Source organism: Rhinatrema bivittatum, chromosome 1 (genome assembly GCF_901001135.1).
Source record: "Rhinatrema bivittatum chromosome 1, aRhiBiv1.1, whole genome shotgun sequence".
Classification (NCBI taxonomy): Eukaryota; Metazoa; Chordata; class Amphibia; order Gymnophiona; family Rhinatrematidae; genus Rhinatrema; species Rhinatrema bivittatum.
In genome coordinates, this window is record NC_042615.1 from 149,453,665 (window position 1) to 149,472,390 (window position 18,726).

An 18,726-nucleotide genomic window follows, 5' to 3' on the forward strand; every position below is an offset into this window, starting at 1 on the left:
ATACATCTCCTATTAGGAAAACGGACCAAGTCAGGCTGCTATAGAGTCCTACACAGAAACAACACGCCAGCAGAAAACCTCACCTGAATCACGTGCTGTCCCTCACCTAACATAGAATAAAGAGACCAAAACGCATAACAAGAAGCATGCAGAAAAAACTGAATTGGAAACTGCAACAAGCCAGAGTCTCTGTATGCAGTGTAACAAAGGAAAAAAGAAACATCACCCATCCTTATAAAACAAATCAAGAAATATAAAATCATCAGCAGTAAAACTGTACTAACAAAAAGAACATATTTCGAAACAGCTGATGAGAGGAATATCCAATAATTAAAACTCATATAAAACATTTCCAGATACCAACAAAATATTTCAAAATAGCAGACACAAAGATCCAGTAATGAAAAATAATAAGGATACAAAAATTTTTTTGCTCTGCATACCTGGGAACGTTTGATATCCAGGTGTCCTGAGATTGTTCTGAATTAGCAGGAGGTGGGGTGGTTTGCTTGGAACTTTCTCCTCTCTCAGTCACATACCAGCGCTCTCTCTCACACTGGCTCTCAATGACACACCTATACACACATGCTCTCAGTACTCACATATACACATGTTTTTTCTCACTCACTTATATAGGCTCTTAATTACACATTTACACACATGCTGTCTATCTTTTCACGCTTACACACACACACAGGCTTTCAATCACATAAATATATGCTGTCTTTTTCTCTCACACACAGACTCTCATTCACATGCTTACAAACATGTCCTCTCTTTCTCTCATTTACACACAGGCTCTCAATCACATACTCACATGCTCCCTCACCTAAATCAGCTCTCAATCACACACAGACACACATGGTCTCTCTCTCTCATTTAAACACAGGCTCTCAATCACATACTCACATGCTCCATCAACTAAACCAGCTGTCAATCAGACACAGACACACATGATCTCTCTCTTACTTATACACACAGGCTCTTAATCATACATACACATGATTTCTCTCACACACAAAGGATCTCAATCATACACACATACTCTTTCACACAAACTTACACATACAGGTTCCCAATGGTAAACTTACATTCATGCTCTCTCTCTCACAGGCAGGCTCTCAATCACAGACATACTCTCTTTCACATACACAGGCTCTCAATCATTCACATACATGCAATCTCACTCACACACACAGGATCTCAAACACACACGCTTGCTCGCTCATTCACTCTCTCTCTCCCCCACCCCCACCCCAGGAACTCTCTGCGCGGAAGAAGAGACCACACTAGCGTGGTCTCTTCTTCCGCGCAGGCACCCGATGCTCACCACTTCCTCTTCCGGGCCGCGGGGGGGGGGAGGAGGAGAAGAGAGCACGCCGGTGCCGCTGACTCCAGCTGTCCCGCCGCGTTCCGCCCGGGCTGACAGCATTTTAAGCCCGGGCGGCGGAGGACCGGGGAGCAGCTGGGTCAGCGGGGAACCGCGAAGTGTGGCGACACTTGTCTGCGAGCCAGATGCAGCCCTCAAAAGAGCCATATCTGGCTCGCGAGCCATGGGTTCCCGACCCCTGCTCTAGGCTAAGCAGTAAGTGGTGTAACAGACTTCTACTGTTAGTTGGGAGCAGACCAGGTCTGGTCCTACACAGTCCATGTAGTCCTCTGTGATTTGCATTCTGTATTGACCAGGTCTGGCCAGCTGAACTGGTTATGAGCCTACAAACTGCCTCCATAGTAAATGCCACACAGTGCTGAATGTATAGGCCTACTGCTCCCACAGATGTCATATGCAGTCAGACGTGGTCAAGTTCAGGCAGAGGTCAGTTCCAGGCAGTGTGCAGACGTCGTAGAAACAGGCAAAAGATCAGAGGCAGGCAGCGATCAACATAGTCAAGAACAGGCCAAGGTCAGTACCGAGAAGACAGTCCGTGTGGTACTACCTGGGGAGATGAGGAGACAGAAGGTCGCTGGAACAGAAGGACACTGGAACAGGACTGGAACAAGACTGAAATGAGACTGGAACAAAGACTGGAAACACAAAGGCAAACTAGAAATCACGATGTGATTGACCCGATTGCCAAGGCAAGGAAGTGATGATAGGACCTTCCTGAAATACTGTGCTCAATTAGGACGTACATTGGAGCTGGGACCCACCCCTGGCCCTATAAGGGACCGGACGGTCTATGCGTGCATGCCTAGGGGTGGGGCCGATGCCACAGAGGATGCCGAGCCCCGCCATGAGGCCTGGCTAGAGGAAGAAGGCCTGGTGACTGCCGCCGCGGGACGCCGAGGCCTGGCTGTGCTTGCTGCTGCTGCAGGAGAGGACGACCCGGGACCCGTTGAGGGGTTAGTGAGGTGAGCAGGCCGAGCACGGACGGGACGCACAACAGTTCCCCCAATTCTAGGCCTCCCCTTCCTCGGGCAAGGCTTGTCAGGGTGCACCCTATGGAAGGCCCTGAGGAGGTCCTTGTCCAGGATGTTCTGTGAGGGCTCCCAGGAGTTCTCCTTGGTCCCATACCCCTCCCAAGAGAGTAGATACTCCCAGTGTCCTCGACACCGATAGATGTCGAGGACCTCTCTTACCTGGAGCGTGTTATCTGGCTCAGTGGAGACCCGAGATGGAGGAGACACACATGGCTTTATCAGAGAGAGTGGTAATTGCAGTTGATACATTACAGCCCCAACTTGATGAAGTATTGGAAAGGGCTATGTATACTTTGGAGCTAGACATTCTGAGGGAAGTCACAGATGGATGTGTCTAGTGCTCAACCACACTTTTTGACCATGTTTGAAGAGTGGGGCTGACCGCCGATGAACGTCAGTGATTCTTTTCGAACGTTCTGCCGCTTGGGTTAGTCGCTCTTTTACTTGGTTCGAAACGTTTCGGATCGTCTGTGCAGTGAACTGCGCTGCTGGCGATGGTATGGAGAGTGGTACAGCAAAGGTAATCGTGGTTGTTGTCCAAACACCACCGAGAAAGGAGAGATCTCTGTGGCGGCAGCAATGTGTGTGTTGTGTGACAACTCAGCCCAAGGGAGTAAGTCGGCCTAATTGTCTTGTTGGTTATTTACATAGGACCTTAGAAAGGATTTCAGGGTCCAATTTGTTCTTTCGGCTTGGCTGTTGGCCTGAAGGTGGTAGGCTGAGGTAAAGCTTAGGCTGATATTAAATTTCTGATATAAGGATCGCCAGTATTTTGCGGTGAACTGTGGACCTCTATCTGATATGATGTCCTTAGGCAGACCATGCAGACAGAAAATGTCTCAAGAAAAGTTTGGCGAGTTCGGGAGCTAATGGAAGGCTTCGTAGTGGAACGAAATGTCCCATTTTGGAAAAGTGGTCAATGATGACCCAGATGACGGTATTGTCATGAGACGGAGGCAGGTCTATGATGAAATCAGTAGATATACAAGACCAGGGTTTGGTGAGTGCTGGAAGTGGTTGGAGAAGTCCCCATGGCCGACCTGTAGGTGGCTTTTGTTGTGCACATATAGGGCATGAATCCACATACTTGCAGAAGTCAATTACCATGCTGGGCCACCATTAGAAGCGTCAACATTTCCAGGGTTCTGGCTCATCCAGGTGTCCAACTAAATTTGAGTCATGAGCCCAGCGGAGGACAAGTTCACGTAGTCAACGTGGCATGACGGTGTTTCTGGCCGGTACTGTGGTGGTAACCCAAGAGACTCACAGGCCGGATCAATAATGTGTCTTGGGGTGTCTGGGGTGTCCTCTGGCTCGATGGAGCGCGAGAGTGCGTCTGCATGCAGGTTCTTCGAAGGTGGTCGGTAGCGCAGGTCAAAGTTGAATCTCTCAAAGAATAGTGCCCATCTGGCTTGTCGAGAGTTTAATAGTTGTGCCTCTTTTAGATGCTCAAGATTCTTGTGATCTGTGAATATAGTTAATCTATGTTGGGCACCTTCCAGCCACGGGTGCCACTCCTGGAGTACTAGTTTGACCACTAGGAGTTCACGATCTCCGATGGCGTAGTTTTGTTCTGCTGGTGAAAATTTATGAGAATAAAAGGAACATGGTAATAATGTACGTTTGGATGAGTACTGACTCAACACCGCCCCAGCACCGATGGTGGATGCGTCGATCTCCGACAAAGGGGCGGTTTGGATCGGGGTGTCGTAAGCAGGGACCAGAGCAGAAGGCTTCCTTTAATGCATGGAATGATGATTGAGCCTGGGGACTCCAAACCCCGAGATTGGTTGCCAGGTAATGGACTTCTCCTCCTCCAAGAACTTATCCAATCCCTTTTTAAACACAGCTATACTAACTAGGGATGTGAATCGTTTTTTGACGATTTAAAATATCGTCCGATATATTTTAAATCGTCAAAAATCATTAGGGCCACGATACAATACCAATTCCCCTGATTTATCATCAAAAAATCGTAAATCGGGGGAAGGGGAGGGCAGGAAAACCGGCACACTAAAACCCCCTAAAACCCACCCCCGACTCTTTAAATTAAATCCCCCACCCTCCCGAACCCCCCCCCCCCAAATGCCTTAAATTACCTGGGGGTCCAGCGGCGGTCCGGAACGGCCTCCTGCAATTGAATCGTGTTGTCTTCAGCCGGCGCCATTCTGCGCCGCCATTTTGCAAAATGGCGGCGCAAAATGGCGGCGGCCATAGACCAACACGATTCGACTGCAGGAGGTCGTTCCGGATCCCCGCTGGACTTTTGGCAAGTCTTGTGGGGGTCAGGAGGCCCCCCCAAGCTGGCCAAAAGTCCCTGGGGGTCCAGCGGGGGTCCGGGAGCGATCTCCTGCCGCGAATCGTTTTCCGCATGGAAAATGATTGGCGCCGGCTGAAGACAACACGATTCAATTGCAGGAGACCGTTCCGGACCGCCGCTGGACCCCCAGGTAATTTAAGGCATTTGGGGGGGGGGTTCGGGAGGGTGGGGGATTTAATTTAAAGGGTCGGGGTGGGTTTTAGGGTGTTTTAGTGTGCCGGTTTTCCTGCCTCCCCCTTCCCCCGATTTAGCTACGGACCGCCGCTGGACCCCCAGGTAATTTAAGGCATTTTGGGGGGGGGGTTCGGGAGGGTGGAGGATTTAATTTAAAGGGTCGGGGGTGGGTTTTAGGGGGTTTTAGTGTGCTGGTTCACGATTTTAACAATTTTCACGATACTCTAAACACCCAAACGGCGACGATACGATTCCCTCCCCCTCCCAGCCGAAATCGATCGTTAAGACAATCGAGGACACGATTCACATCTCTAATACTAACTGCACTAACCACATCCTCTGGCAACAAATTCCAGAGTTTACTTGTGCGTTGAGTGAAAAAGAACTTTCTCCGATTAGTTTTAAATGTGCCACATGCTAACTTCATGGTGTACCACCTAGTCTTTCTATTATCTGAAAGAGTAAATAACCGATTCACATGTACCCATTCTAGACCTCCCATGATTTTGAACACCTCTATCAAATCCCCCCTCAGCTGTCTCTTCTCCAAGCTGAAGAGTCCTAACCTCTTTAGTCTTTCCTAATAGGGGAGCTGTTCCATTCCTCTTATCATTTTGGTCGCCCTTCTCTGTACCTTCTCCATCACAATTGTATCTTTTTTAAGAAGCGGCAACCAGAATTGTACACAGTATTCATGGTGCAGTCTCACCATGGAGAGATATAGAGGCATTATGACATTTTCAGTTTTATTCACCATTCCCTTTTTAATAATTCCCAACATTCTGTTTCCTTTTTTGACTGCCACAGCACACTGAATGGACGATTTCAATGTGTTATCCACTATGACACCTAGATCTCTTTCTTGGGTGGTAGCACCTAATATGGATTATTAGGGATCTGAATCGGGCTTTGGATGATTAAAAATATCATCGCCGGCCATCCAGTGCTCCCTCCATGTGACAGGGGCCGGCCAATGGCACGGATACCCTGTCACATGGTAAGGGCAAAGGCCATCGGCGCCATTTTTATGAGTGGCAGCCGATGGCCCGAGAGCGGGAGATCGCTCCCGGGACCCCCACTGGACCACCAGGTACCTGTAAAATGTTTTTTGGGGGGTCGCAAGGGTGGGGGAAGCTAAGGGATTAGTTTTAAAGGGTCGGGGTGGGTTTTTTGTTTATCGGCGATCGGGCCAGACGAAAAAAAAAAACATGATGTGAATCGGAACCGGAATCCGAACTGATTCCGGTTCCAATTCACATCTCTATGGATTATTTTTCCCTATATGCATCACCTTGCACTTATCCACATTAAATTTCATCTGCCATTTGGATGCCCAATTTTCGAGTCTCACAAGGTCGTCCTGCAATTTATCACAATCTGCTTGTGATTTAACTACTCTGAACAATATTGTATCATCTGTAAATTTGATTACCTCACTTGTCATATTTCATTCCAGATCATTTATAAATATATTGAAAATTAGGGTCCCAATACAGATCCCTGACACACTCCACTGCCCACTCCCTTCCACTGAGAAAATTGTCCATTTAATCCTACTCTCTGTTTCCTGTCTTTTAGCTAGTTTGTAATCCACAAAAGGACATCACCACCTATCCCTTGACTTTTTACTTTTCCTAGAAGCCACTCATGAGGAACTTTGTCAAACGCCTTCTGAAAATCCAAGTACACTACATCTACTGGTTCACCTTTATACACATGTTTATGAACCCCTTCAAAAAAGTGAAGCAGATTTGTGAGGCAAGACTTGCCTTGGGTAAAGCCATGCTGACTTTGTTCCATTAAACCATATCTTCTATATGTTCTGTGATTTTGATGTTTAGAACACTTTCCACTATTTTTCATGGCACTGAAGTCAGACCAACCGGTCTGTATTTTCCCGGATCACCCCTGGAGCCCTTTTTAAATATTGGGGTTACATTAGCTGTCCTCTAGTCTTCAGGTACAATGGATGATTTTAATGATAGTTTACACATTTTTACTAATAGGTCTGAAATTTCATTTTTTAGTTCCTTCAGAACTCTGGGGTGTATACCATCTGGTCCAGACGATTTACTACTCTTCAGTTTGTCAATCAGGTCTACCACATCTTCTAGGTTCACTGTGATTTGGTTCAGTCCTTCTGAATCATTACCCATGAAAACCTTCTCCAGTACGGGTATCTCCCCAACATCCTCTTCAGTAAACACCAAAGCAAAGAAATCATTTAATCTTTCTGCGATGGCCTTATCTTCTCTAAGTGCCCCTTTAACCCCTCAATCATCTAACGGTCCAACTGACTCCCTCTCAGGCTTTCTGCTTCAGATATTTTTTTAAAAAGTTTTTACTGTGAGTTTTTGCCTCTACAGCCAACTTCTTTTCAAATTCTCTCTTAGCCTGTCTTATCAATGTCTTACATTTAACTTGCCAACGCTTAAGCATTATCCTATTTTCTTCTGTTGGATCCTTCTTCCAAATTTTTAATGAAGATCTTTTGGCTAAAATAGCTCCTTTCACCTCCCCTTTTAACTATGCCGGTAATCGTTTTGCCTTCTTTCCACCTTTCTTAATGTGTGGAATACATCTGGATTGTGCTTCTAGGATGGTATTTTTTAACAATGACCATGCCTCTTGCACACTTTTTACCTTTGTAGCTGCTCCTTTCAGGTTTTTTCTAACAATTTTCTCATTTTATAAAATTTCCCTTTTGAAAGTTTAGCACGAGAGCCGTGGATTTGCTTACTGTCCCCCTTCCAGTCATTAATTCAAATTTGATCATATTATGATCACTATTGCCAAGCGGCCCCACCACCCTTACCTCTCTCACCAAATCCTGTGCTCCACTGAGAATTAGATCTAAAATTTCTCCCTCTCTTGTTGGTTCCTGAACCAATTGCTCCATAAAAATGTCATTTATTCCATCCAGGAACTTTATATCTCTAACATGTACCAATGATACATTTACCCAGTCAATATTGGGGTAATTGAAGTCTCCCATTATTACCACACTACAAATTTGGTTAGCTTCCCAAATTTCTCTTAGCATTTCACTGTCAGTCTCACTATCTTGACCAGGTGGACGTTAGTATACTCCTATCACTATAGTCTTCCCCGACACACAAGGGATTTCTACCCATAAAGATTCAATTGTGCATTTAGTCTCATGCAGGATGTTTATCCTGTTGGACTCTATGCCATCCCGGACATAAAGTGCCTCACCGCCTCCCAGGTGCCCCTGTCTATCATTGTGATATAATTTGTAACCCGGTATAGCACTGTCCCATTGGTTGTCCTCCTTCCACCATGTCTCTGAGATGCCAATTACGTCTATGTCATCATTCACTGCTATACAATACATTCTAATTCTCCCATCTTACTTCTTAGACTTCTGGCATTAGCATCCAAACATTTCAAAGTTTGTTTTTTGTTTATATTTTCATTCTGCTTTTTAATTGATAGGGATAAGTTAGAATTGTTTAGCACAGGTGAGTTTTTAGTTACAGGCACTTGGACTACTTTTCTTATTATTGGAACCTCACTGTCGGGATGCCCTAATTCTAATGCATCATCAGTTAGTCAGCCAGAGTGACTCACCGCTCTCTTGATTAACAAATGTTGGTACCTAATCAAACCAAATCACACTACCTCAACACCTTTCCAAGGTGAGTAACTGAACATGGGAGCTTCCAGATGATATTCCAGATCTTTTGAGAATATCAAGATGTCATCTAGATACACCGCCACGAAGGAGTAAAGTAGATCTTGGAGGATTTCATTCATCAGGCATTGGAATACTGCAGGGGATTGCAAAGACCGAAAGGCATCACTATATACTCATAGTGGCCATCCCTGGTTTTAAATGCGGTCTTCCATATATCCTCGGGCTGGATGCGTACAAGGTTGTACACTCCTTGTAGGTCGAGTTTCGTGAAGATCTGGGCCCCTTGCACGCAATCAAATAATTCGCTGATAAGGGGTAATGGGTAGCAATCTTTGCGGGTGATAGCATTTAGCACATGGTAGTCAATACAAGGACAAAGTCCTCCATCCTTGTTTTTGATAAAGAAGAATCCTGCTCCTGCTGGAGAGTCAGAGGGTCTAATGAACCCTTTCTCAAGGTTCTCTTTGATGTATTCAGACATCGCCTGGGTTTCTGGAAGTCAGAGTGGATATGTCCTACCCTTGGGAGGTGAAGTACCAGGTAGAAAATCGATAGGACAATTTTACTTTTGGAGTGGAGGTAGTATGTCTGCTTTTTGTTTCGAAAAGACAGCCTCGAAGTCAGAGTACTGAGCCGGTAAGCCAGCGAGGTTTGTGGTCTTCAAAATGGTCACTGCTGAGGTGACTTGTTTTAAGCAGTGTTTCTGACATTGCGGGCCCCACTGAACCAGCTGGAGAGATTGCCAGTCAAATTGGGGTCCATGTGTTTGAAGCCAAGGAAGGCCCAGTATGACTGGGTGTATGGAATGCTTTAATACGTGCAAGGATTTTTCTTCCTCGTGGAGAGTTCCCACTTTGAGGCGGATGGCCACCGTGCAATGCGTGATGCGTCTGGGGAGATGTTCTCCTTGGATAGATTCTATGCGGAGAGGTACCTCTAGGAGTTGTACAGGGATTTTCAGGAGGTTGACGATATCGTCCATGATGAAACTGCCACTTGCTGCAGAATCGATAAGAGCAGTGGTGGCGAAGGAACGAGACTCCATGGAAAAGGTAACAGGCAGTAATAGTTGGGGGCTGGTGACAGTAGTGCCCAAGCTTGGGACCCCCGCCAGGCTTAGGCCTTGATGTTTTCCAGATGGACTGGACAGGACTGCCTCAGATGTCCGGAGGCACCACAGTAGAGGCAGAGGCCTTGCTTCTTACACTGAAGACACTCTTCGGGAGACAACCACTCACTGTTAACTTGCATCGGCTCCTCGGTGGAAGAAGGTGGCGCAGGTAGAGCCTTCAACTGAGGGCTAAGGGCACGTGCTTGGCGTTGAGCAGAAGGCCAAGATGTTTTCACTTCATGGTGCCATTGCCGGAGGCGATGGTCAATTTTCCCAGCGAGGAAAATCAAGTCCTTTAGAGATACTGGGATCTCACGAACAGCGAGCTCATCCTTGAGAGCGGGAGATAGACCCTCTAGATAGAGTGCCCAGAGGCAATCCTCATGCCATCCCAGTTCCATTGCCAGTGTCTGAAACTCCACCGTGAACTCAGAGAGGGATCTTGAGCCTTGGCAGAGGTGGAGTAGGTGATGACCCACAACCACCTGATGACCAGGATCTTCAAAGGTCCGTTTGAAGGCAGTGATGAACTGGAACAGTTTCATGAGGATAGGGTCAGAGCGCTCCCAAACTGGAGAAGCCCATGCCAGGGCCTTCCCCTCTATGCATGAAAGGATGAAAGTGATTTTCGTTGATTCTTTCAGAAACAAGGATGGCTGGAGGGCAAATTGCATGAAGCACTGATTGAGGAAGCCTCAGCAAAGGCTTATATCCCCATTGAAATGAGGAGCTGGCAGTGCCAGTGATGCTCTCGGTAGCAGGGTAGAAGTTAGGCCCACAGGATTAGCCATTGCTGCATCCTGCATTTGAGAGCGGAGTTCCTCTACGGAAGAGGCTAGAGTCTCTATGGCTCATTGTTGCTCTTGTATAGTTGCGGCCAGACCCAGAATGGTCCATATGGTGGGAGACTCCGCCAAGTCCATGGCCTTGGCAACCTGTTGCACCAGGAGGTGTACTCTTGGACTAGTGCAGGATTGGTAGGCTCCCTGGTCGGACCCAGAGAGTGCCTGTCATCAGGAGGTGGAGCACAAGAGGAGACAGAGGCTAGATGGAGCTTCACCAATAGCAACCCGGGGTTCCCTTGGGTTGAGCTCTTGGTTACCCGGGCTGCCTGGCCTTAGGTGGGCCTCACAGGATCTCCTTGAGAGAAAGTTCAGAGATGTGAAAGCTTGCGGGCAGACTGGATGGGCCTATTAGCAAATAATATTAGGAATAATTAAACAATTTTGTAAAGGTCAAAAAACTAGGCAGTATAAGTGTAAAAAAACAGTTTTTAGTTTGAAGCATTTTAGTAACTTCAGATTGCAAGATAAATTCTAAAACAACACAAAACAATTCCGACTAAATAGGCTTCTTTTCTTTGAAAATTGTATTTGTCCTAATTAGGACATGTAGAGGTTAATATTCAAAACCAATTATGTTCTTGAAACCTGGTTTCATGCATGTAAATGATGGTTATAAAATTGGCTGGGGCTCTATTTGCATAAAAGTAAGTAAGTACATAACTAGAGCTGCAAGTACTTTTACACAAATTGAGCATAAGTGATCTGAGGGTACAGTTCTGATAGATGTAGTGTATTTGGATTTTCAGAAGGCGTTTGACAAAGTCCCTCATGAGAGGCTTCTAAGAAAACTAAAAAGTCATGGGATAGGAGGCAATGTCTTTTTATGGATTACAAACTGGTTAAAAGACAGGAAACAGAGAGTAGGATTAAATGGTCAATTTTCTCAGTGGAAAAGGGTAAACAGTGGAGTGCCTCAAGGATCTGTACTTGGACTGATGCTTTTCAATATATTTTATTTATTTATTTATTTATTTATTTATGTATTGGTTTTTATATACCACCGTTTATCAAGATATCACGTCGGTGTACAGAGAACATATTATCATACGCCTTAGCGTTATAAATAGAACGCCTTAGCTTTATACATAAAACGCCTTAACTTTATACATAGAACAAGATAGTAAGAGTTAAAAAACTATACGCCAAAGAATTATATATAAAACAATAATGTAAAAATAAAATTGATACAATGAACAACTTAATAATGTGGGGGAGGCAATCAAGGCTTAAATAAATATATATATAAGTGATCTGGAAAGGAATACAATCAGTGAGGTTATCAAATTTGCGAATGATACAAAATTATTCAGCGTAGTTAAATCACAAGCGGATTGTGATATATTACAATAGGACCTTGCAATACTGGAAGATTGGGCATCCAAATGGCAGATGAAATTTAATGTGGACAAGTGCAAGGTGTTGCATATAGGGAAAAATAACCCTTGCTGTAGTTACACGATGTTAGTTTCCATATTAGGAGCTACCTCCCAGGAAAAAGATCTAGGCATCATAGTGGACAATAGTTTAAAATCATCGGCTCAGTGTGCTGCAGCAGTCAAAAAAGCAAACAGAATGTTAGGAATTATTAGGAAGGGAATGGTTAATAAAACGGAAAATGTCATAATGCCTCTATATCCCTCCATGGTGAGACCACACCTTGAATACTGTGTACAATTCTGGTCACCGCATCTCAAAAAAGATATAGTTGCGATGGAGAAGGTACAGAGAAGGGCAACCAAAACGATAAAGGGGATGGAACAGCTCCCCTAAGAGGAAAGGCAGAAGAGGTTAGGGCTGTTCAGCTTGGAGAAGAGACGGCTGAGGGGGGATATGATAGAGGTCTTTAAGATCATGAGAGGTCTTGAACGAGTAGATGTGAATCGGTTATTTACACTTTCGAATAATAGAAGGACTAGGGGGCATTCCATGAAGTTAGCAAGTAGCACATTTAAGACTAATTGGAGAAAAAATCTTTTTCATTCAACGCACAGTAAACCTCTGGAATTTGTTGCCAGAGGAAGTGGTTAGTGCAGTTAGTGTAGCTGGGTTCAAAAAAGGTTTGGATAAGTTCTTGGAGGAGAAGTCCATTAATGGCTATTAATCAATTATACTTAGGGGCGGATTTTAAAAGGCGCGCGAATAGCCTACTTTTGTTTGCGCTCCAGGCGCAAACAAAAGTACGCTGGATTTTAGTAGATACGCGTGGAGCCGCGCGTATCTGCTAAAAACCTGGATCGGCGCGCGCAAGGCTATGGATTTTGTATAGCCGGCGCGCACCGAGCCGCACAGCCTACCCCCGTTCCCTCCAAGGCCGCTCCGAAATCGGAGCGGCCTCGGAGGGAACTTTCCTTTGCCCTCCCCTCATCTTCCCCTCCCTTCCCCTACCTAACCCACCCGCCCGGCCCTGTCTAAACCCCCCCCCTTACCTTTGTCGGGGGATTTACGCCTCCCGGAGTGAGGCGTAAATCCCCGCGCGCCAGCGGGCCTCCTGCACGCCGGGCCGCGACCTGGGGGCGGGTACGGAGGGCGCAGCCACGCCCCCGGACCGCCCCGGGCCATAGCCACGCCCCCGTACCCGCCCCCAAAACGCTGCCGACACGCCCCCGAAACGCCGCGACGACCGGGCCCGCCCCCGACACGCCCCCCTCGGAGAACCCCGGGACTTACGCGAGTCCCGGGGCTCTGCGCGCGCCGGGAGGCCTATGTAAAATAGGCTTCCCGGCGCGCAGGGCCCTGCTCGCGTAAATCCGCCCGGTTTTGGGCGGATTTACGCGAGCAGGGCTCTGAAAATCCGCCCCTTAGGGAATAGCCACTGCTATTAATTGCATCAGTAGCATGGGATCTTCTTAGTGTTTGGGTAGTTGCCAGGTTCTTGTGGCCTGGTTTGGCCTCTGTTGGAAACAGGATGATGGGCTTGATGGTCCCTTCGTCTGACCCAGCATGGCAATTTCTTATGAGTTGGGGCAGAGTCAGCACTTATGCACAGGGTCAGTAACTTTAAACCTGCATGCGGGCATCCATGCGCGCATGGTTGCTGACGCACGCACATGGACTTGTCGATTTTATAACATGCACACGTCGATTATGTATCAGCGTGTGTATGCACTGAATTGGAACAGACTGGGAGGGAACTTCCTAACCCCACCTAACCTGCCTTCCTTTACACCTACTAGCCCTAACCTGTAAAACCCTGCCAACTACCCTTTTTTTTGTTTTATAACTTACCTGCTCTCCGGAACAGCAGCACACATGGACAAGTCAATTTTATAATACGCGTGTGCCGGCATGCACGTGTTATAAAACTGGTGGGCTGCATGCGCATGCGCACCAGATTTTATATCCGCATATGCATGTGCAGATGGCATGTGCAGGAGGGCCAAATTTTTAAAAAGTACGCGCGGCGGCGAGTTCGGGCCTCTTCCAGTTCCCTCCCACTCCACTCCAATTAAGGAGTCAGCACTTATCCAATTAAGGAGCAGACTAGGAGGGAACTTTCCAACCCACCTACCTAACCTCCCTTCCCCTCTTCTCCCCACCCCCTATCCATATCCTATATAACCCCGATTTATTTTACCTTTTGCACTTCTTCTGGAGCAGTAGCAACTTGTGCGCTGGCAGACTGCCGGCGCATGCTTCCCCGACACAGTGGCAAATGATCGTGTACCGGCCACCTCCGGCCCCGCCCCTCCCTGCTTCCTGGACTGCCCCTCCCCATCCCCCAGACCACCCTTTTCTCTGGGCCCGGCACTTCGGCACATAATGCGCGCGATGAGCACAAGTCATGACCGCACACATGACCACGCGGTAAAAAACGGGGGTTCTTTTAAAATTCACCCATATGTGTACTTAAATCTCCAGTAGAATTCCTACATCAGCTATTTCAACTCTAGAGTCAGTGCTCTGAACCTAAGATCAACCCCTCCCTTTCAAGACTGCAACCAGTAAGTTATATGTTTTGATTACCTGTTAGAATAAACACTACTGGAATTTAGACAAGATGTCTTCATTGGAGATTCAGCATCTGGTTTAACTGAATGATTATCAGTGTACCGGTGCTGTGAGATCAGAAAAAAACCAGAGAAAATATAAATCAAAAAAGAAAAAGTTGTACTGCCCTCAGGAAAAATACTCATTCCTATTTTTTTTACTGTTTTTTTAGAAACGGGGGAGATAGATGCATCAGAATGTAGGCTCTTCCATGTAAAGTAAAATACTTGAAAATGTATGATTACGCTTAATTTATCCAGTATAGAATAATATGATAGAGCCTGTCCTGCTTCTTTTATCTCCATGAAATAATTCATTCTGCTATATTTTCATATGGTTTAAGCATGATTTCTTGTGATATGATTAACCAAGCTTTTAGGACTTTGTGCTGATGTTTTTCCTTTTCCTTGAATGCATCGTTTTAGTTATTGCATGAGCTTTGAATTTGACAGATAGGACAAGCACATTTCAGACTATGCTGTCTTTCCCTAGAAAAAAGAAAAAACATCTGTTATCAAGAAAAACAACGCCTATGCAGTGGCTGTTGCCAATTATGCTCCGAATATTACCAAGGACTCAACACTACCCACAATTTCCAAGAGCGCTACTGCAGATCCTAGCAAAGCGAAGCCAGAAACTAAGCCACAAGAAACAAAGAAAACATTCAACAGTGTTAGTAAAATTGACAGAATGTCCAGAATAGTGTTTCCACTCTTATTTGGTACCTTTAACCTAGTGTACTGGGCTACGTACTTAAACAGGGAACCTGCCTTACAAGAGCTTGTTCTATCAAAATAACGATCTTGTGGAGTTTATACATTCTGGGGGTAATTTTCAAAGAGACTTCTGCATGTAAAACAGGTGTTTTACGCACAGAGAGGGCCTTTTACAAAATTGCCTGCTCGATATGTAGGTATGCTATGTTTGCATGTTAAATGTATCCAGATTGAGTGGAAGTCTTTCTGGGAGTGGAGTTTGGGTAGGGTTTGGATTTACATGCATATTTTGTAAAATTAGATCTATGCGCATACATTTTCAGGAAACATGTGTACACCAAAAAGCAGGTATAACTCGTGTGGGGTAGATTTTCAAAGTGGACTTATATGTACAAGTCTGCTTTGAAATTTGGTGGAAGTTATGCGCACATTTGATGTGTAAGTTATGCAGGATTTTTGAAAATTACCCTCCCTAGTATCTTAAATCAGCTAGGTTGTTGTCTATGTATGACTGCTAACTACTAATCTGTGACTTGATGTGCAGAGTACATACATTTCTCTTATGCGTGGAGTGGGGACAGGAAAGGAGAATAAGTAGCACTTATGACAAACACAACAGCTTTTTTCCTAACAAAGGAGTTCAAGTGAGATGGGCTTTCCAAGGAATGTTATTCTGTTCATACTTCAGTATTAAAAAAACATAATTCTACATAAGTTATAGTTCAGAAACTCTATGGAGTAGATAATCAAAAGTAATTTAGATGGATAACTCAAACGTTATCCATCTAAATGGTAGGGATGTGCAGAGGGACACCATACTTTGCATTCGGGATTCGTATTCATCGGGGGGCAGATACGTTGCATTCGGCAAGGGGGCCCCCCGATACATTTATCCGTTAATTCCTATTCCTATTGCCAAAAGTCCAGCGGGGGTCCAGGAGCGATCTCCTGCTCTCGGGCCGTCGGCTGCCAGTAATCAAAATGGTGCCGATAGCCTTTGCCCTTACTATGCCACAGGGGCTACCGGTGCCATTGGTCAGCCTCTGTCACATGGTAGGAGCACAAGATGGCGCTGATGGCCATGTGACAGGGGCTGACCAATGGCACCGGTAGCCCCTGTGACATAGTAGGGCAAAGGCTATCGGCTATCGGCGCCATTTTGAAACCGGCAGCCGAGGGTGTGAGTGCAGGGGATGGCTCCCGGACCCCCCACTGGACCACCATGGAGTTTTGGTAAATCTTGGGGGGGTCAGGAGGGTGTTTAAATTGGCTCATTTAGGCGGCCGAATAATTTGGTGAAGATTTGTTGTATTCGTGGGGAATCACAATATGTTTCGCTTCCCCATGAATACAACGAATAGGGCCCTATATGTTGCGGATTCCCGATTCATAGGGAATGAATGCACACCCCTACTAAATGGATTATATAGCATATTTAGCCTCTTAACCAGCTAAATTATAGCCAGATGTGTTGTTATCTGGCTATAATTTAGCTGGATATAAAAGGAGTGTTCTGGGGGCATTCTGGGGTTCCATTATCTGGCTAACTTAGGCCTGGATTTATCAAAATGCACTAAATATTGCATGCGATAGGAAAAAGGGTGTGTTTTATGGTGAGAGAGAGAGAGAGAGAGATATCCGGGAAAGTAGCACACCTTTAAAAACATGGCACAAAATTGCAGGCTTCCCAGCCCCGTGCCCATCCTCCATTACCTGTCTGAGTCTCCCTCACGGCTCACCAAAAAAGCAACCAAATTGCATGAAGATAAGGGTCACCAGCACAGGCCTCCAGTCCCTCTCCCCCCTGCTAAAAAGTATTAACTTTATTCCTTCTGCCCCCCAAACATCCACTGTCTCCCCTTCCCCCCCCACCCCCCCGGTACCCTCCCACCTGTTTGGTTACCTTGCAACTTGCCACTTTTGATCTGCCAGGATCACTGTACTAAGTAATCCCAGCATACACCTCCAGAGTTACTTATGTAATAACGCTGGAAGCATACTGTGTAGTGTAGAAGTATAATTCCAGTTATATTACCTAAATTGAGTAGGTGGTAGGCGGGTGGGTATCAGGCACTGAGGCTAGGGTCTTGGTGCCTTTTTTTTTTTTTTTTTAAATGTGTGCTACTTATCTGGGTATCTCTGAAGATATTCAACCAATGACCGGTTAGGATTAAAGCTATCTGGCTATATGTAGCTGGATAACTTTAAACAAGCATGTTCAACAGGACATTTATCCCGCTGAACATAATTGATAAGTATCAGTCTAACATATCCACTAAACGGCCTACTGAATATTGTCCTCCATAATTTTTATTTAATGTATGAATATTTTTGTATGACTTAAAACTAATATATTATCATTAAAAATAAAATATAAGATTATTGGGATATTTTATTTTATTTAAAGAACCAGAGTTAAATTTTAGAGAAAAGCAGGGCAAAAAAAGTACAAAACCCCCCACAAGATTCTGTGCACAGTGCTGGAATGGCACATCTTTTTCCAAGATTTTGACTTTCTCAATCATTAGGAAGGTAAAATAATCCATAGGAAAAACATTGTGCCATTGAAAACTTGTGCAAAGAACACTGTAAGACTTATGACTGATTTCCCTCAATTTTAAAATATAAACCTTGAGGGAAATGAAAACCTGCAGTGCTTTTTCAAGATTTTTTTTCTGGCTCAATATTTTCTTTGGATTTATTGCCCTTTCTAGAAGGAAATTAGATCTGTGGGCAAAATTAGACTATTTCAAAATTATGCAAACAGGCTTTTAAGAATTATTTTGCCATTTTTTACCCGAAGCATAAATCTGCTGCAAAGTCTGCTAGCCCATGTACATGTTGTGGAGATATTGGACTAAAATGGTGCAGGATTTTTTCTTGATGCAAGTGGGTGTTTGTCAGAATTAAAGAGACAATGTACTAAAGTGTGGACAAATTTGAAAAGTCAATTTCTTTTAAAATTGCTAATAGTGCATGTTCAATGGGAGAATGCATGCTGTTGGCCTATTCAGTGTGCAAAGTTATTTTTCACAAATAGCTATTTCAATATACATTGTTTTTCTCCTGTGAGTTTTATCACAATTTCATTGCTCCATAACTGTGATGATAAATTATTCAAAGCAGGTCATTAATTATGAATACATTATTACATTATGCATGCTAAATCGCATATTTGAATTCCCATTAATTTAACTGTACCTCAATGAGGTATAGTTACAGTTTTGCAATAAAGTCCATAGAAAAATTAAATGCGTTACTTTACTACTGGACTTACTTTCATATAATGGTTAATATTCAAAAGGTTTGTGTGCAAAAAATTGGAATATACAGTACATGTGTAACTAGTATGTAAACCCATATACTATTTTGAAATGTTGCAAATAATGTGCATACTTGTGGTGCTTTTCATAAATGTTAACAAGGATGAACGGGTCATTTTAGGGGAGTTCTGGGGCCGGGTTAGGAAATGCATGAATAAGTTGCTATTATGT

General features: G+C 44.9%; 1 protein-coding gene and 1 long non-coding RNA gene across 2 annotated transcripts in view; one reads left to right on the top strand and one right to left on the bottom strand.

Moving 5' to 3' along the window:
• GABRA2 (gamma-aminobutyric acid type A receptor alpha2 subunit) overlaps window positions 1-16,140 on the top strand; it is a 211,221-nt gene extending 195,081 nt beyond the window's left edge. The window contains exon 10 of the mRNA XM_029588398.1: window positions 15,009-16,140. Coding sequence (XP_029444258.1) covers window positions 15,009-15,314 — 306 coding nt within the window. The 3' untranslated portion in view covers window positions 15,315-16,140. The remainder of the gene's footprint in view (window positions 1-15,008) is intronic.
• The window catches only part of LOC115084077, a 55,065-nt gene that overhangs the window by 21,764 nt on the left and 14,575 nt on the right, over window positions 1-18,726 (bottom strand). The gene's annotated exons all lie outside the window — the stretch shown is intronic.